This window comes from Otolemur garnettii, unplaced genomic scaffold, assembly GCF_000181295.1.
Source record: "Otolemur garnettii isolate 467f Iridium unplaced genomic scaffold, OtoGar3 scaffold00002, whole genome shotgun sequence".
NCBI classification, from domain to species: Eukaryota; Metazoa; Chordata; class Mammalia; order Primates; family Galagidae; genus Otolemur; species Otolemur garnettii.
This window is the reverse complement of record NW_003852397.1, coordinates 26817355-26837855: the sequence shown is the minus strand read 5'-3', so window position 1 is coordinate 26837855 and position 20501 is coordinate 26817355. Positions and strand designations below refer to the sequence as shown.

Genomic DNA, 20501 nt, shown 5'->3' with positions numbered 1-20501 from the left:
TATTAAATTAAATTTACTTCCCTATTCATGAATATATGACTTTAGAAAATAATACCAAATATCTTGGTGGGAGGTTGACTGTTGTCATCTCCTGGAGTTTGTGACGGTCTTTTTACAGGGAGATGATGTTTATGCAGGTGGATTTTGTTGATGTTGGTGCTTACAGACAAAATAAAAACTTGGCAACATTATGTGGGCCTTGGAAGTTTCTCATGATACTTTTCCCTCTCTTGATTAGAATCCTATTAATACTTTAAAGGATTATGCAAATAGCTCCTCCGGAAAGCTTTGCTAAGTTATTTCTCTTTCACTGAAACTGACGATTTTCTTTGCACCTTTTCACTAAATACTTTTGAATTGCAGAACCTCATCCCCTGCCTTGTTAGCTGGTGAGGACGATAGAGTGATCCTGGCTTCTATCTCCTTGCTGCCTTGCACCATTCACTCTGCTTTTACTTTCTGGGGTTAGGAAATCATCTTCCTACTCACCCAGAATTTTGTGAAACGTTACAAATGACAAAACTGAGCCTGGAAGATTTAGTGATTTACCCTGGATTATGCAGGGAGGCCATAAAGTTCATGTGCAATTCAAAATTGTGAACACAAACTTTATGGCCACCCTATACAACTAATTATAAAAATAGACCAAGAACCTAGCTTACTTGACTTCTTATTCCATGCTCTTTGTTTATTGAACTACTATTTCAAACTATTTCAAAGATTAAAATATTCAACTGACTTTCTTTTTTTTTTAAACTAAAGGTTTTAGTCAAACTCATAGAAACCACTGAAGTAAAAATAAAGACATTTTTCCCACCCCAATATCTTCTCTTTACATTCAGGAATCAAAATGTAAACAGAAATCTTTGATGATTCAGATTATTATTCCTTCTTTGGATGTTAGCCTCCATTTAGCCTACACATGTCTGTGTATTTGTAATATCTGGAAGTTTCTTACCTAATCTTTCCCTAAAATCACATATTCAATTACTGTCTTTCAGTTGGAAAAAGAGAAACCAAAAGTATATGGGACTTTAAAAAAACACAGTATATTTCAATTTCCCTCAAGAAAGAGAATTATAAGTGCAGTCCCACTGGGACTCTGCAGTGAATGCTGTCTTGATTCTCATTGATCTGAGTTCTCCACTCTAGTTCTCTTGAGAGAAGAAGCAAACTTATATGAATCCGGTCTCTCACTCCTCTATACTAAACTTTCTAGAATGTCCTGATGTTACACCTGCAAATTCACCAGAAGAGGCTCAATGATTCACAACTAACTTTTCAGGAGAAAGAAGGTACCGGGTCAACAACAACAACAAAAAATTAGAAATGTTCTATTCTTTTAAAAATTATTGCTGACTTTTTTCTTCTTCAAAACAATTGAATAGTAATAATCAGCTTTTATAGAGAACTGGAAATTGTTGCAAATAGGCTGTGATAGAAAAGGCAGGGCTTTTTCTTAACTGACAAATAATTATTATGATATTATAGTGAAAGCTCTTAAATTTTCCATCAAAATTTGTTTGACATGGTTTGTAAATTTCTATGTTGTGACACATAAAAATGCTTTTGTAAAGTATAAGAACTATATAGAATGTAAGGTATTAGATATTTCAATAAAGCTAAAATGCACTTTCCTCCTTGGCATATCTCAATAACAGACATACTTGTTATATACTATTGAAGTCATTGGCAGATACTACATATTTCATTTTTGGTATTTTTTCCCTTGCAAGTGGTATTTAATGAAGATTTTCTGTTGCTCTTTTCTTCTCAAAACCATTTCCTCATTGCAGACATAAAGTGTGCCCAAAGTGAAAATGCGGTCTCTCTGTGTCTAGAGCAGTCCTCAAATTCAATGGGCATACAAATAAAATAGGTATCTTGGTAAGAATTATGTTTGGGGTTGGGTCTGAGATTTTTTCAATTTCCGAGACTACTCCAGGAGATAACGATGGGTCTGATCATCAAATATACTTTGATTAGTGAGGTCAATATGGGAGGAATGATAAGCCCCTGAAGCTGTACCAGGGGTCCTCAAGCTTTTTAAACAGGGGCCAGTTCACTGTCCCTCAGACCATTGGAGGGCCAGACTGTAGGCCCTGGGACAAGTCAACTGCTAAACAGGACAGGCAGTGGCGGCAAAAACACCCAGTGGGCTGGATAAATGTCCTAGGCAGGCTGCATGTAGCCTGTAGGCCATAGTTTGAGGATGCCTGCTAGACTTTCTTGCTGCCCAAATAGATCAGGAATGAATTGTTACCCATTATTAGAGATGGTGAAGGCTGAGGGAAGACTCATTGGAACAAGAACCAGGAGACCTGAATATAATGTGAGTTCCAGCATTTCGTAGCAATGGCTACTTCAAGACCTCTGCTATTTCCTTTACAGGAAGCAGGTGGGAGGAGGCAATGAAAATGTTCTTGTCAAGTGAAATTTAAGATGCCCAGAATTTTTATTCTTAACTGGGTTTCATTTGTAAAAGCTTATATTGAGAGGGGGATTCTAAATGGCATTTGCTGTTTTTATAACGTTTTAATGTTTTCCTAATTGGGTGTCTATAATAGCATGCAATAAGATGCTTATTAAGTAGGTTTTCATCACGTGCTGGAATTAGGTTCTTTCTACTTAATTTGACAAGCAGTTCCTGGTAACCTACCACGTACATGGCCCTATGTCAAGTATTAGAAGGGTTCCCAGGCTGATGGGATGTTATCTCACTTTTCAAGCAATGTACAGTTAAGATAAGGCAGTGTGCTATAAGTAGGAAAGAAAGGCATTTGAAATCATGATTAGCTGTAAGACGAGGAAGTGAAACCACCTATCCCTAAGATCTTTGGCCACCCCCATAGTCTATAATTAACAGGGAGAGTCAAGAAAGGCTTTGGATGGAAATGATATCTGTGCTGACCCTGAAGTGGGCAGAGATGAAGGACTGGCAACTGGATGGAGGAAAGGGAGTTGGCTCAGCCTTGGAGTGGGCATTTGGAGGGCAACACAGAGACCACGATGGCTTCAGAGTGGCTGGAGTACTGCAGACTGAAGAGAAGAGAGATTACAACCAGGTCTCCGTGCACACAGAGGCTTAAACAGCACCCTTACAACACGCAAGACCGTGCTCTGAGGTTTCAGCCAACGTGTGTTTTCCCGGATTCTGTTTTGTCTACTGAAAAATAAAAAATAAAAGCATGGTCTCCATAAAAGATTCCTGTCAATCATTTCCTCTTGCCCCACCAACACATTCTCTGAGACTTAGTAGAGGTTCTTCTCTTGGGCTAGTTTTCAACTAATGCTGTGGTTTGTAGCTAATCATAACAAAAATGTCTTGGTTTTCATTTTCACTCTCCTTTCTGCCCCTGCTCTCTGAAAGGGAAGGAGCTCTGCCTGTTTTGTGTGTGTATTTAATGTCACTTAAAATACGTTTCCTGCTCCCAGCTGCTTTTAAGAAGACAATTATTTTCAAGATATCACGTCTGCTTGTTGCCAACTGCCATGCGTTTTCATAAGGCTTCCTTATGAGCCGTAACTTATTTGGAGTAAATAAGCCAGATACTATTACATGACATGCCAGATACTATTTTTTACTTTTTGATGCTAGGATGTATAAACTACTGCATTAGTTACAAGTAGATTTAGAGGAGAAACATTTGTCTTTTGCTTATCTTAGTTTTTAGTGCTATGTGTGAATATTACCTCTTAATGTCAATTCTGAAATCACTTCCAAGTGTCTTTTGCTATTGTAGTTTTTAAATATTCATTGGGGGTTATATTAGATATTAAAGAATTAACTAGAAAAATCCGGCATCATGAATTTTCCCAGATGTCAAACCTTTATTTATATGCAATATTGCAATACTGCATATACCATTTATATCTTTATAGTTTAAATTTAAAAACTGCTCAGTAATTGTGCTGCTGCCCTATCGTGTTTATTTTAACAAGTTTAATTAGAAAATTAGCACTAGTATGCACTTTGAATGAAATTTTCTTTTAGACTAAGAGTAATTTTGGAGCTTTAAAAATAGAATTTGTATTTGAGGGTTTGTAGTTTAAGATCAATTGTTGAATGGGTTATGCATTGTTTTCTGACCTATAACGAGAGATATAATGGAGCAATCATTGCTAGTGTTAGTTCTAGGTCTTAAAATCGGTGCAGGATTTGATAAAAGACTCTTCCTCTTAAACATCATACACAGGTTTTCAGGAGAGGCTAAAGTTCATAGAGGCTAGTTTGAAATTATATGTGGAAGTTTACCAGTTACCTAACCAACTAAAGTATCTCAGTCTTCAGTTCTTAAATTCCAGGAAGCATGGGATCAGAGTTTAAGGGAGAAAAAGGAAGCATCTAATTTATGACATTATCCATATAGGTGTTTAGATGAGACTTAAAAATTTGCACCACTACCACCTTCCAAAGTGAATTTAGCTGAAATATTAATACTTGACAGCCTTGTTTTTTTCTACTAATACTTTTATGTCTCTGTCCAGACTCAGAATCTTTGGTTATCTTCTCATGCATAAGTCATCAGTAAAATACATCCATGCCAATCTCTCGGCTCTGTCCGTCTAAATGCTACCCTGGGAGGAATTATTTTATGACATCAGAAACGATTTAAACTCAGAAGAAATTTTCATGAAACGTGCTCCTGGAACTCATCTATTCATTTAAAAAGATGTTTGAAGCACATTCAATCATGCTTTCATTGGAATGATGCAGTTTTTTTTTAAGCAATCATAATTTACCACTTATCTTCATACCTATTCCTTCAAAAACATGTCTCGAGTGTATCCTATAAGCATCCGCCTAGATACTGAGTATCTAGCAAGAAACAAAATAGACATGTTTCTTGCCCCATGGTAATATATCAAAAAGGCACTTCTGGTAAGATGGCTTAGAGTTTATTTTACGAGGCAAAGGCAAGAGAAGACAAGATGTGATCCACGCATATTTTAACGCAGATACTTTACTCAACAATTTATTTATCAAGTGCTATCACTAGGATGCTAAGATGGGGCCCAGGTTACATGCCCACAACTTTTCCTTGGTGAAAATCAAAAAGTACAGAAAAGCAACAAGAAGTAGGGTGGTATCTACAGTGGACAGAAAAACATCCTCAATAATTTTTTTAACCAAGAGAAAAGCATACATATTTTCTTTAATATGAGTTTTACATGACACAGGAATCTATGGAGATGAAGACTCACACCCCCCATCCCCCCCGGAAAACAGGGAAAACTGTATTTTTCTGGGCGGTCATACAGAAGTGTGATTGAAGGACGAAAGAATATGATCTAATAGCAATAAACTGGGGTGGGGTGGGGGCACGTAACAAGGCCTGTTTGTTCAGATTCTTCTTGATGTCTCTGTGTGACATTCTTTTCCTCTGAGTGTTGGGCACACGAAGGTCTTATGACCTACTTCAAGAGAAGGCCAGATAATTCTTTTATGGTCTGCTTCAGGGGAGAAGACTGGAGAAGGTCAGAATAAACTTTTTTTGACTTCTGCTATTTTCTCAAATGTCAAGGTGCTATATTTAGGGGTATGCTATCCTGAGACCCATCAACTATTCTTCTTTTAAATTTTTTTTGTTTTAATTATTATGGATACATAATAGTTAGATGTGTTCATGCTGCTGTCTATGTCCATGAGTTCAATTATTGTTTTTTAGCTCCCACATAGGGGTAAGAAGAGGCATTATTTGTCTTACTGTGCCTGTTTTATTACACTAAGCATACTGTCCTTCAGTTCTGTCCCTGTTGTGCAAATGACAAGACCTCATTATTTTTTATGGCTAAATAATATTCAATATTGATCAGACGTGCTCCAGGACCGAAAGCATCATGCAAAGAACCTCTGGCTTGAGACCCAAATTTTATTTCATAATTTACTTTCTTGTTTCTTTGCTTTTCAGTTTTCTATTTTTTACAGGAAGATAATTTAGGGTGAACCACCTTTCAGATTCATAGACTTTCAAAGCTGGAAGTGTTTGCAAGGCTCATCTAGTCCAGTGTACCTCATGGTGCTGAGCACACACAGCTGGCCAATGGCAGAGGTCGGACTGGGAGAACTCCCAAGGCCAGGCTATTTTGCTTCCTCCTCGGTGAAAGACAGTGATGAAAACCTTTAACCTAGAGCAAATTAGGGAGTCACATGGAACAATCAGCTCAAAAACAGGACTGCCTAAGACTTTCCAAAGAAATTTTCCTGCGACTTGGAAATAAAGAAGCATCTCAACTAACACGATTGGGTTCTGTTGTCAAAACAAGGTTTATTTACATCCCCTTATTCAGGAAAGAATGACAGGATCAAAAGGAAGGAAGGGAGCTTAAGACAAGGAAGGGACCTTGTTTATTTTTTAGGGTTCTAAAGGGAAAACTAAATTGAATCAGCCTAAATAGATGAACTTGCTAGATGTACAAATGTACAGCTGCTGTTGGATCTCTATGGCTTGAGAGAATCCAACAAAGGCCCAGGATGTCTCCTCTGTTTAATTCACTCAAGATCAGGTCCACTGTTCTGTGGCCCCCTGAGTAGACTTGATGCTTTGTGATAGGCACAGTGTCAAACTTATCCAGAGCTTATTAGTGAGTGTTTTTTTTAGGATGATGTATATTCCAAAGTAAACAGTAGTTCAGGTATAACAACTTACTGAAAATGTGGCTTTATACAATTGGTCCACCCTCTTTTATTCTACCTACTGTGACCAACAACAGTCAGGTGAGAGTTGAGTGATTGGCCCAGTGATGTAAAATTTGCTATCTTTATGGCTCTCTTGAAGACAGAGTATGTGACATGACTCCACTAGTTAGAATCTCAGATAAGCCAGAAGACTCAAAAAATAGTGGGAATGAGAATGAAGAGGAGAGAATGCAGGAGAGGAAGAGAGGAGAGGAAAGAAGAGGAGAGAAGTAGTAAACAGAGAATCTATAAGGCAACTGAGTCAAGTGCGTGGTTTAGCCCATGGGCACATGGCTTTCAACAGCCATGTTGAAAAGCATGGTACTATATATTTGAGCAACAATATGCCATTTATAACTTTTAAAACATCAGCAAACTTTTTATAAATGAAAGTTTCAAATTGTTGAAAGAATGTACAAAGAAAGACAGTGATTTCTCTAAGTTTTTGTGTGTTAAGTATTTTTATGGTGCAAACGATATCAGCTTATGTGAATAGATAAACCCCTGTTGAATGAATGGATGGATGGATGGAATAGGATAAAACAGAGTAATACAGGAAAACAATAAGCAGCTGAAGTTTTTCATTCCATAAATGCAACAAATAAGTCAAAAAACAAACACAGTTTACATAATGTTAAATATTTAAATAAATTACAATCAAAGCGGATTAATAACAGATGACCAAACTTTATATTATACTATCAGGAGCCGAAATTTACTGGAATCATCTTAAGAAGAGAAGAAACATTGACTTGTCCCCCTTGAAAGGAATTCGAAGTGACTAAAGCACCATGGATCTGACTTATATTCCCGAAGACTTGTCCAGTTGTCCAAAATTTGGAAATAAATCTTGTCCTCCCACCAACCGCCCTTTTCATGTCCGAGTGATAATGTATTCCGTCATGACTGGAGCCATGGTTATCACCATTTTTGGAAATCTGGTTATAATGATTTCCATATCCCATTTCAAACAGCTTCATTCTCCCACAAACTTTCTGATCCTGTCTATGGCAACCACGGACTTCCTGCTCGGATTTGTCATTATGCCCTATAGCATGGTGCGATCCGTGGAGAGCTGCTGGTATTTTGGGGATGGCTTCTGTAAATTCCACGCAAGCTTTGACATGATGCTCAGCCTGACCTCCATTTTCCACCTCTGCTCCATCGCTATCGATCGATTCTATGCTGTGTGCTACCCTTTACATTATACAACCACGATGACCACATCCACCATAAAGCGACTGCTGGCATTTTGCTGGTCGGCCCCGGCTCTTTTTTCTTTCAGCTTGGTTCTGTCGGAGGCCAATGTTTCTGGCATGCAGAGCTATGCGATACTTGTTGCTTGCTTCAATTTCTGTGCACTTACTTTCAACAAGTTTTGGGGGACAATATTGTTTACTACGTGTTTCTTTACCCCTGGCTCCATCATGATTGGTATTTATGGCAAGATCTTTATCGTTTCCAAACGACATGCGAGAGTCATCAGTAATATGCCTGAGAACACAAAGCGGGAAGAGAAGAAAAACCTTTCAAAGAAAAAGGACAGGAAGGCGGCTAAGACTCTGGGGATAGTAATGGGGGTGTTCCTGGCTTGTTGGCTGCCTTGTTTTCTTGCTGTTTTGATCGACCCGTATTTAGGCTACTCCACTCCCATAATAACCCTTGATCTTTTAGTGTGGCTCGGATATTTCAACTCCACTTGCAACCCTCTTATTCATGGCTTTTTTTACCCCTGGTTTCGGAGAGCTCTCAAGTACATAGTGTCAGGAAAAATATTTAGCTCTCATTCAGATTCTGCAAACCTGTTCCCCGAAGCACATTAATAAAAAGCTGTTATGAAAACGAATAGACTATTGAAAATACGATTTTTACTATTCTGACCTGAAGCACATACCTTAAATCCCCAGATCGTCATAAGCCTCACACTATCACATGTCCCTGATCTAGGTGAGTGTTCTGTGACCTGCACATGAGCTACAGTCACAGGTCTCACCAGTTAATAAGCAAATCCATCATTTGTTAATTGTCAGCTGTGTCCCAATCCACACACACCTCTGACTGGTGTGGAAAAGGTACAAAGGAAATATAGACCATAGTTTAGAGGAGGTTGGCCTAGAATTACATACTTCAGAAAATGAAAGACCAATATAAGAAATTAAAAATAAAGTGTGTATGGTTTGTATTCCTGTCTGATTCTACTTTAAGAGTCAGAAAAGGGACCATCATGTGTCCTGCAGATCTATAAAGGAAGGGTGCCTTAAGGTTGGCCTGTATTAGCAAATAGCCCTCCTTATCGTTTGGTTTGGGAGAACCACCAATCATAATTGTATAAATTATTCAGTTATTTTTTGAAACCGTAGGCTCACCACTGAGAGTTACCCACAGTGGAAGCTGAATGATTACAAATAATTATGTAACCTTTGTGATTTTTTGTCATTTATGTTTGAAATGACTGTTTCCTGCGTCTCTAGCATCTCAATCTGCGCGTTATGTCTGCGCGATCTGCTGGCAGTCATAAGGCTTTCCCTTGTACTTGTTCCAGCCACTTTTTCTGGAAGTCTCCCAAGGGCCCTGCCAAAAAAAAATTTCATCCACTCTGCAATTCCTATGATGTAAGTCAGATCCTTAACATTGGTGAAAATCTTTCCAGTGATTTTTCAGTGAAACATTAGGACAAAAATAGAGTCAGGTTTCCTCTTGCTTCATTGACTGGGAAGTCTAGGACATATAATGGTCATGTCCAGATCCCCTTGTACCTGGGATTGTGGTGTGGGAGGGAGGACAGGAGGAGCAGGACAGGGTAGATTATTCTTCTTTTCCTGACTCTAAGTTCAGCCTTAGGTCGAACTTTGAAATAGCTTAACTTAATTTTGGCTTTTCCTCGTCTTCTAAGTCCTTCTCTCCTCACACCTGGACACTCTTTGTCTTAGATCCAACAATGGGAAATTAGCTTTCCTTGAAGAGGAGTGTGACAAGGTGAGAGTTGCCTGCCTCTCACCAGGTTCTCCTTGTCAGAAGAAAAGCAAGTACCTGCTTCTCTACTGATTCTTCAGGAAGTCGGAAAAGCGAAGACCATGTGACCTGCAGATCTCTGAAGGAAGGCTGCCTCGAGGCTGGCCTTTATTATCAGTTATAACTGCATAACTCACAGCAGTGAAATATTTTCTTGTTTACCAGAGGATGAGCCAGTCTAACTGCTGATCTTGAGATGAACAATTTAGGCTCTGTCTGGAGGAGACATTAGCATGAGAAGCACAACCAGGCTTCTTCCTCCTGGGAGTCCCACAGGGCAGTAGACTTCCCCCAGTGACGCCTCTCCCTCTAAAGGTTGAGAACATTAAAACTGTTCCCCGCCCCCCGCCGCGCCAAGTCAGCAGTCACAGGCAGCTCGTGCCCATCAATCGTTCTACTTTTGGCTTCCTCCTGGTTTCTGCTTTCAAGATTCTCATTAGTTTCTCTACTTCTGATCTATTTCTCTACCCCTAAAACTTCACAGTGTGTGTTTTTGTATCTCTGTGCGTCTATGTGTGTCTCATGGTAGCAACATCAGAGGGATTATCGAGGGAAGCGAGCAGAGAGGGAACATTGGTATATAGTCGTCAGACTGAGGACTGTCTGTAGATATAAACCTATCCCAGTATCAGGCATCTATTTGGCTAGACTAACTAGCTAGCCGCATAAATCACATGGCTAAACAGCTCTGTGGAACCTGTGTATATATTCCCTGAAACAGACCTCGAGTACTCAGTAAAGATTATAAAAGGATTTATTTAGAGATTGATCTGTAACGCGTGCCTTCCGCCCCACCCACGTGCGTCCACAGCTTTCCAATCTACTCAGCCCAGTTCTGTAACATTGACACCGTTCTCATAAGTATCTCAAGTAGTTTCTATGCTAGATCCTTTTTTCCCCCTCTAGGCTCCTCCACTCACTTTGTGCAGGAGGCTGACCTGTGCAGACTGGTCTGAGGAGTTCTTTTGCCTGGGGTCTGAGATGACAGTTCACCAGCGGGGGTACCTGCATGTCAGCAGCCGAAATCAGGACATTTAACCCAGGCAACCTTTCTGCCAGCTTGTGTCCCTCCAGGAAAGGCCATCCTCTTGGAATTCCTATGAGCGCCCCCTTCCCTGCTACTCCTAGTCTAGTTAGGGAGGGGCTCCCCTGCCGTTGCTGCCCTGGGTACTAGACTGTTTCTTGCCTCTTCAAACATGGCTAACACCCTTGTAAATAGTTAATGATGAGTTACTAAGCTCTCCTCAGTCACCCAGGTTGATCCTGCCATCTGTTCCCTGCTGGACACTTGGCGAATGCAGCTTTTCATTGCTCTGAGCTAATGCTTTGAAATTCTGCCCAGAGGCATCACCTTCTGTATAAGCCAACTTGGTCTTTCTTTGTACTGCCACATAGAACCCCTCTTTCTGGCCCCACACTCCTCTGAAGGAATTTAGGCCCCCCAATACTCGTTCACTCCTGTTTCCCTGACAGGGGAGCTAGCTACTGCCCTTCTCCCCCACGTGGCCAACTTCCTGTTTGTTTTTTAAGATCCTTCTGTTAGTGTAAGATATCTGGTGTCCTTTTGTGTATAGAAAGGCCTTTTCAAGGCAATTTTGGCTTCTAAAATTAATATTTCATTCCTAAAATAATATTAAAAACCTAGATCTCCCTTAACTTTTTAACTTATAATTTCCATCTGCCTTATAAGGTATAAACTTTATTTAACTTACAACTATAACTTATAAATAGAAGTTGTTCTGTTTGTACGTTTAGCAATTTTTCATCACTAGAAGTCTGGTCCACCAGCCAGTGCACCACAGAGCCACCCACACTTAGTAACTTTTAACGGTGACCTTTGATGGCAATTATCGGCCAGTTAATTGAATTCCCTATTGTTTGTATTCATTAATTAAAATGTTCACTTCCCTTTTTGATAATTTTTTTTTTTTTTTTTTTTTTGAGACAGAGCCTCAAGCTGTCCCCCTGGGTAGAGTGCCGTGGCATTACAGCTCACAGCAACCTCCAACTCCTGGGCTCAAGCGAGTCTCCTGCCTCCGCCTCCCAAGTAGCTGGGACCACAGGCGCCCGCCACAACGCCCGGCTATTTTTTTTTTTTGGTTGCAGCTGTCATTGTTGTTTGGCGGGTCTGGGCTGGGGATTCGAACCCGCCACCTTAGGTGTACGTGGCTGGCGCCTTAGCCGGTTGAGCTATAGGCGCCGAGCCGCCCTTTTTGATAATTTAATGGCCAGATAACATAACCTTCTCTAATACCTAAATCACACTTACTAATTGAATGACTGACTGACTTGTCACAAAGGCAAATTCTCTTACCCATCACCAATATTTAAAATGACAAATACAGAAAGATAATTTCTAGACTGACCACAAACGATATTAATACTATGGGTTTGATTTACCTTGTCATTCCTTTTTTTAGAGAAATGTATTGATCACACACACCCAATACATTCGGACAAATGCAGATATCCTTGGATCTATATGTGAAGAAAACTGGTTTTGATTGACCATGCATTCTTTTTTTTTTTTTTTTTTTACAGTTTTTGGCCAGGGCTGGGTTTGAACCTGCCACCTCCAGCATATGGAGCCAGTGCCCTAATCCTTTGAGCTACAGGTGCCTCCTGCTATACATTCTTTGTACTAGATTAAAGCACTAATTTTCCATCATCAACTGTGTCTCTGCTGGTTGCTCTTCTGTGTTCAAAGGATGGTTTTCTCAACTCCCATTGTTACTGGATTGGAGTGGGCCCTGTTTCTTACTGAAATGTTACCTGAGACATCTCCATGAAGATGCCTGCTTGCAGCTTTATAACCTCTTTAGTTTACATATAGCCTGCTGCTCATCTTAACCTTTATGAAAATAAAGCAAAACTTTTTTTTAAAAAATTCACAGCCTTAACACCTTCTTAGAAGTAGTTACCTTTTTGCCGTCTTCTTTTTCCTCCTCCTCCTCTTCTTCTTCTTCTTCTTTTTCCTTCCAATTCTACAGGTCTTAGAGCTCCCAAATGTTCTATGAGTATTTTTACTTGTACTTTGTCATTTCTATACCTTATTCTAAGACTTCACAAACAAAAGGATATGTGTTCATAGACCCTCCCTATGGCAAAAATAAAGTTTCACTTAAGCTCTGTTAAATTAAACAGTTTGGTTAAAATAATTAAAAAGAAAGATAAAATGAAGAAAAGTTTAGTTTTAAAAATTGTACCTGTTAGAAAGCTGATACAAGCATTTCAAAAAAAGTGCAAAAGGAACCAAAGTCCACACACTGGAAAGTTTCTCTCTCATCTTTGTTCCCTGTTCTTCCAGATCTTCCTCAGAGATTAACACTGTTTGTTTTTTCTTTTTTTTTAAATTGTTTATTTTTATTTATTTTTTTTTTAATTGATGAACAAATATTGATACTTTATTGTTCTTTGTTGTTGTTGTTGTTGCAGTTTGACCAGGGCTGGGTTCGAACCCGTCACCCTCAGTATACGGGGCCGGCGCCCTACCCACTAAGCCATGGCGCCGCCCGTTTGTTTGTTTTTTTCATTTTTTTTTTTTTTTTTTGAGACAGTCTCACTTTGTCATCCTTTGTAGAGTGCCATGGCGTCAGCTCACAGCAACCTCAAACTCTTGGGCTCAAGCAATTCTCTTGCCTTAGCCTCCCAAGTAGCTTGGTCTACAGGCCCTGCCACAGTGCCCAGCTCTGAGATGAACACTTCTTAAAGATACATAGAAACACAGGAATATTCATAAGCAATCAGACATATACACATTGCTTCCACACATTTTACAAAAACGGCAAAATATTGTACATGAAGTTCTGCATTGTGGTTGCTTCACACAGTATTATGTCTTGGAGATTCATTTCATATCAGTAAACATCTATCTGCCTAAAAAAGTCTGCAGAATATTCCGTTACTGGAAGTATAATTTATTTAACTAAATTCCTACTATTTCTGACCTTTGCTGCAATAAATATCTACATACATGTTTCTTCATAGGAGTTTATCAGTAGATACTTTGGTTGTTTGACTTTTGATATTTATTTTACTGAATTTCACTGCTTCTTAAAGGGATTGAATATGGTAAATGTTTCTCGATGCCTACCAAGCACACAACACAGGACACAATAATAAACTAGAATTAAACCCTTCCTCCATCAATTTGCATCCTGGTTGGGGGGGGGATAAAATATGTGGACACATGAATTCATATTTTGCAAGACTTTAGACTGATCAAGTCTACAAATATGTCCTGAACCATTTGAATTTTGTATTTAATCCAGACTTATTTGTTATTTAGCATATGTGAAAAAACCTATCAAAAATTCTAGTGTTCCTTTAATGAGCATCCGTCGGGTCTGGAGTGTTCTTTCTTTACTCTTCATTTACTTCATTCTTCCACCTTTATTTTATATTACTTTATTATTCCTGGAGGACAAGTAGTTGTGAGTGGTTTACTGATATCATAATGACAAGGAGAAACATTTATCTTTCTAATGTCCAAAGCAGGTAATATCTTTTGCAAATTCAATTTCGTTGTTTCTACTTTTAGAGATAGTTAAGCCCTGGGACTCTACAAGTCATTTTATTCTCCACAGAGCCCAGCAGAACTGTCAGAGCAGCTCCTGGCAGCAATGGGTTAGAGAATTCAGAGCCTGCGCACTGCTTTGTGAGGCTGGAAGTTCACGGAGGTGTGGTCTTCAGGCCGAATCATTTGATTCAGCCAAATACCAATGAAACATTTGAATTCTTTTCTGGGCCTAAATTGGGTCAAATTTTTAAAGCCCTTAGTAGATCCACTTCCTCGAGGAAGATAGGTAAATGTTTAAATTGTTGTTAAACGGTAAAAATAATAAACTAGCTCTTTTGTTAAAATAATTTATATAATAAAAAAAAAATAACAGTGATAATTCACCTCCCAAAGAGGATTCTTTCCAGGCTCCTGAGGAGGCGGCGGCAGCATCCTCACCTCAGAAGTCTGAGGACCCATTCTGAGGGGCCCCTGCTCTGCCTTTTCAGGTTCTGAAGACCCTCCCCAACCTTGCTTCCTTAATCACTGGGAATAGATACTTCCTGCAGTTGCTGTTAGAGCCTTGACCTTTTGTTTTGTTTTGTTTTTGTTTGTGTGTTTGTTTTGCCTTTTTAGTCTTCTACAGTCTTTTAAAACAATTTCTTAAATTAATTCCCTCCAATTTTCCTGACTGGACTCTAACTGAAGCTATCAAAATTTATACAAATATCCTGTAAAGTAATTCGTTCTCCATCTAGGGAAGAAATTTGAAGAGAAGTTTTGTAAATACAGGTGGATGTAAAAAAAAAAAAAACCCAACATCTTCCAACCATCCCCATTCATCAAGGGATTTAACTTTATGAAGAAAAGTCCTCAGAAAATGTGATTCAGTAGATGTTACCAGTTGATTTAAATATGGATAATTTGATTCTATTTTTATAAACATGTAAGCTTTGATGTTCTCTGAAGTGTTGTGTACTTAACTATAATGATTTTGTGTTCTTGACGGATGATGAAATTATCAGTGTAAAGTACTTAAAACTTAGTGTCTGAAACTATGGTACACTGATGGAAAAGGCTTCCCCAGTGAGCTTGAAAATGGCCACGTGGTGATGGAAGGTTCCACTTTTCATCCTGGTTGTTTCGAAACACAGTTCTTTGTGCTCTTGAGTTAGGACTTTATTTGGAAAACTGTACATTTAAGGAACTGCAGTATGAAGGAATATCACTGACTTGTGAGTCATAGCAAAAGGAAGAGATGTAAACGTGTCAAGCTCACGCTGCAAATTAAACAATTCACTGTTTGAAACACTATCTAGCATTTGGTAATCAGTAAAATGAGCATGTGTTAGATTTGAATGAAATTTCTCTCTCTCTCACTTTCTCTCTCCTGTGTTCTTTCCTTCCTTTGCTCTTGGGTGACACTAGTCTGTGCTGTCCCTCTGAGATCATAGCAATGATAATACAAAACTGATACCCCCTCCCAGAGCCAATTCTCTGGTGACTGACTGTAATCTCTTGGTGGCAGCACGCTGAAGGTGGTGAAAGGACACGCCTGTCAAAAACAGGACACAAAGTCCTGCTGCCTCCAGAGGCATGTTTTGTGCATAAATGCTGATGACAGCGCAGTTTGCAAGGAACCTGCCTAAGGCCATGTGGGCCCAAGTGCATCACTCACTGGAGGGAAATGAGCAAGGAGGAAAGTGAGGGGCACAGGGCTCATTTGCCTGGTAAGAAACCACAGCACGTCAGATAATTCACCTTTCAACCACATTAGCTCCGAATTACCTAATAAGCCCAATTTTGTTAAAGCAAAGGAAACTATATTAAGAGAGACAAAAATTAGCTCTATTTCTTTTTTCTTTTTTTACTTGCTATTTTGTCATGCTCAGAGACACCACACTTAAAATACTGACCTGTAAAAATAAGTCTGGATCATGTGTTTCAAAACATTGAGATTCCAAAGAGGCAATGACAGGAGGACCCACAGAACAGCTTTCTTAAATCTATTTGCAAATAATTTCCCTTACTTAAGAAACTATTGTATGAGTGAGATTTACCAAAGTAAGATTAAAAATCATTGGTTTGGCTGAAATAGCCCCAGAAGTGGAATGTTCGGAATATGTCACCAAAAATGAAAGAAAACCATGCTTGATAAACAGGTGTGACATGTCCTCTCCTATTTCTTTTTCTCATTTATTGACAAGGCACTGTTGAACTTGTTGAATATTTCCCATTGTTATTTAAGGGAAATATGTATACACTAATATAATTTTAGGCATTTAATACTTGAGGAAAAAATTATTACCTCATTTCTTTTTTTCTTAAAATTCTGAAAAGCTTTTACATTTTCATGATCATTATTTCTGAGTCCTTAGTCTGCTTAATTAGTCTGTAATCTTTACCCCTAAAGAACTACATTTGAACTAAAAACTATAAGGTTCTTGTTCTTCTCTACAGAATTGCTGGCAAGTGTTTCTTTCTACCTTCTAGAAGAAAATAACTCATAATTTCCCAGGCTTTCCTTACATGATTGTTTGTAATGCTGTTTTTGTAGTAATTAATTGAGTCCTTTGCTGATGCTTGGGGGATGTGTTACTGGTAAACAGAGCAAATGGTACAACGATATGCAATCGTAAAAGTGAGATACTATAGAGGGTTTAATAATAACTGCCGTGTACATATTTTTTGAAGGTAAATCTCCAAAGGAAAGAATCTCTATTCTGTTAAGTTTTTATATAAGAGACAAAACTCCAACACCATTTGATTTCCTAGCAGTTCTTTTTCAACAGAGTGGTAGGCCAGCAGTCATCTATGTGTTTGGTTACTTGCTTTTGTAATTTTTGGCCCAGAGCTTGAGCTATAAGTAACAATGGGCACATTGCATGAATGCATGGCATACTACCTGAGTGTGGGCCACACCTACAAATCAGATGTTACCCTTAACTGCAAACCATGGAATCTTAACTGCTTGTACCCCTACATTAATCTGAAAATTTTTTTTAAAAAGATATGTGTTTAAAATTATTCTTATCTTTGATATTAACTTAGCAATTCACCTATTGGATAACTTTTAAAATAAACATGTGTGTCTTACTCTATCTTCTTGTCTTAATCTAACCCTTAAATGTTTAAATATTCCCCTAATAGTTTGAACTATGCAACAGGAATGTGAAAAGATATTGTTCATTTCTAGAAGTCGTTTAATTCCACTTTTTAAAAAAAGAAATTCACCTTATAAACCTCAATCAGATTTTCAAAAATGAAATTAAAAACTTTAAAAGTTGTATAATGAAGTATACTATTTTGAACAGAGAATGCTGTATCTATGCTTATATAGTGACAAATGCTTAAGTAATTCTGTAGTAGCTCTTAGCTAGCTCTAGAATTAATTTCGACAAGAATGTTAAAGTTGATTGTCAGTTTTCATTATTTTCAGCCTCAGAGCTTAGGAACCAAAGTGAGAAATAAATAAATCACTTGTGCTGTGTGTTCTGCTTCAGAGTCTTTGCTGTACAGAGGAGCTGAATCAATCTGTGTCCTTTTTACATTTTATTTCTGTATGATTTCGTTCCTCAGCTTCAACCTGACTGCATAATATTGGATTGGTACAATTAAACATTATCTGAAGAAAAGTGCTAATCTGAGAAATTTTATTACTATATCCAGAGCACATAAAAGGTGCCATAATATTAAGATTTCAGGTAATACACAGGCATTGGAAATAATGGCTGGTCTATTACAGTAAATAGTGGAAATACTATTTTCAAAGGTGCTTGTATTCTCATTAATGTCTTTTCAGGTAAATATAGTGAGGACGTGGGATCAATTTCCCCAACAGACCAGGGAGCTTTAGTCTAGTCTCAGGCCAAAGTTCGCTTTGACTAGCCTTAGCTCTCACAAATGCTTGTCATGGGTCATCAGAATTACGTAGGACATGCCCAGCTCTGACAATGGAAAAACAAATAAAAGCCTATGTCATACTCTGGGTGAGTCGGTCTCATTATTTTCACATTACGAATGCAACAACATACATGGTACAATAAGCACACATACATTTTACATTTGTTACCAGATGTAAAACTTGAAATATGAGGACAAGGGTACTTCAACCTGAATTCGGATTCATGAATGCATCTTCTAAAGAAAACGATCTATTATTAGAGATATTTTTATCCTTTTTTGGATATTACTCATGTATAATCTTATAACCCTTAGCATGTATTTAGTTTGCCAAAATATTGCTCTAAAGTTCCAAAAACTGTTCTTCACACTGGAAAGAGAAATGTTTCCTTAATTGAACAATATGTAATAAATGACAGGATCAAAAGAGAGAATTTTTTTTTAAAGAAGCAGCATAATTGTCAGATCATAATTATTGCTTAAAAATTGTGCCCAGATCTTAATAATTGTTGACGGGCTTTTATCCAAAAACGATTGGCTAGTACAAGTGAGACAGGAAAAATGCTTATCTGCCTATGAATCGGGAATTCCAGAAAGGGCTACATATTTGCGAACTGGAACCTGCATTCCCCTGTGTTACTTACACACTGGATGACTGAATGTGAATTCCATTTTCTTTAACCCCTTCCTATTCAAGGAGTGGATCTTAGACTAATCCCACTGGCATCTCCTGAGAACTTGGGAGAAATGCAGACTCTTGATCCCACTCCACAATCAAAATCTGTGCTTTAAAAAGATGTCTAGGGGCGGTGCCTGTGGCTCAAAGGAGTGGGGCACTGGCCCCATATACCAGACGTGGTGGGTTCAAACCTGGCCCTGGACAAAAACTGCAAAAAAAAATAAATAAATAAAAAATAAATCGATAAAAAGCTGTCTAGGTGATTTCTATGCACATGCAGTTTCAGGAACCAGTGCTCCTGGTCAGCAGGGAATTCAAACTTAGGTTGGAAATGCAGGCTAGCTGGGCCTCTGTAAAAAGCTATCCTGCCCATAAATGTTACTTTTCTTTCTTTCTTACACAGAAAAGAGAGGAAGTACCTATCGGACAAAGACGATGGATCCACCCAACCTACAGAACCCTCTAGAAGTACAATTTTGCTTTGCTTTGGTTAACAATTCATGTCCTAGAAATATGAGGTCTGTGCCGAGTGTCTGGGCCATGTACATGGTCATGGTCGGGGCTATCGTGATGACCATGCTGGGCAACCTGGTCGTGATCGTTTCCATCGCTCACTTTAAGCAGCTCCACTCCCCAACCAACTTCCTGATCCTTTCCATGGCCACCACTGACTTTTTGCTGAGCTGCCTGGTCATGCCCTTTAGTATGATCAGGTCCGTCGAGTCCTGCTGGTACTTTGGAGACCTCTTTTGCAAAGTCCACAGCTGCTGTGACATCATGCTCTGCACCACCTCCATCTTTCACCTCTGCTTCATCTCAGTTGACCGCTACTATGCTGTTTGTGACCCCCTGCATTATGTCACCAAAATTACCATCCCTGTTATAGAGGTGTTTTTACTCATCAGTTGGTCCATTCCCCTCGTTTTTGCCTTTGGCCTGGTGTTCTCAGAATTAAACACAATTGGTACTGAAGATTTTGTTGCAGCCATTGACTGCACAGGTCTCTGTGTGCTAATATTTAACAAGCTCTGGGGGGTACTGGCCTCCTTTATAGCTTTCTTTCTCCCTGGGACAGTCATGGTGGGGATTTACATACACATTTTCACGGTCGCCAGGAAGCATGCTAAGCAAATTGGCACAGGTCCTGGGACAAAACAGGGTGGACAGAACAGAATGAAGGCATCGTCCAAGAAAGAAAGCAAGGCCACCAAGACCTTAAGCATAGTCATGGGGGTGTTCGTGTTGTGCTGGCTGCCCTTTTTTATCTTAACCATCACAGACCCTTTCATTAATTTCACAACCCCTGAGGACTTGTACAATGTCTTCCTCTGGCTGGGTTATTTCAACTCCACTTTCAATCCCATTATATATGGCATGTTTTATCCTTGGTTTCGAAAGGCACTGAGGATGATTGTCACAGGAATGATCTTCTACCCTGACTCTTCCACCGTGAGCTTGTTTCCCGCGCATGCCTAGGCAGCGGATCTCATTCTCTGGGGTTCTTTTCTGCCTAGGAATCCTAAATGCCATCTCTCCACAAAATAGGGACATGGATTGACTAGATAAGGAGGTTCTTCCATTGGTAGAAAGGACCCTAAGTAGGGGCAAAAGACCAGACCTAGCCTCTGGGTTCACCAGAGCTACAAAGGCAGTCCATTTCTGGGCTTCTGGGAAAGGCACCTCTGACAACAAGAGAGCTCTCTTCCAAGGCTTGCTGATTCCTGAAATTC

At 39.1% G+C, this 20501-nt stretch overlaps 2 protein-coding genes across 2 annotated transcripts; both read left to right on the top strand.

Moving 5' to 3' along the window:
- Positions 1–7388: 7388 nt before the first annotated feature.
- On the top strand, positions 7389–8508 carry LOC100958423 (trace amine-associated receptor 3). The gene has a single exon (XM_003781682.3). The coding sequence runs from the start codon at positions 7471–7473 to the stop codon at positions 8500–8502; it is 1032 nt and encodes a 343-aa protein (XP_003781730.1). The 5' UTR covers positions 7389–7470; the 3' UTR covers positions 8503–8508.
- Positions 8509–19206: 10698 nt separating this feature from the next.
- TAAR4 (trace amine-associated receptor 4) lies at positions 19207–20247 on the top strand. Its single transcript, XM_003781681.1, has one exon. The coding sequence runs from the start codon at positions 19207–19209 to the stop codon at positions 20245–20247; it is 1041 nt and encodes a 346-aa protein (XP_003781729.1).
- Positions 20248–20501: the final 254 nt, after the last annotated feature.

Coding starts and splice junctions, on each gene's coding strand:
- LOC100958423 (XM_003781682.3), top strand. CDS start 7,471: ATGGATCTGACTTATATTCCCGAAGACTTGTCCAGTTGTCCAAAATTT.
- TAAR4 (XM_003781681.1), top strand. CDS start 19,207: ATGGATCCACCCAACCTACAGAACCCTCTAGAAGTACAATTTTGCTTT.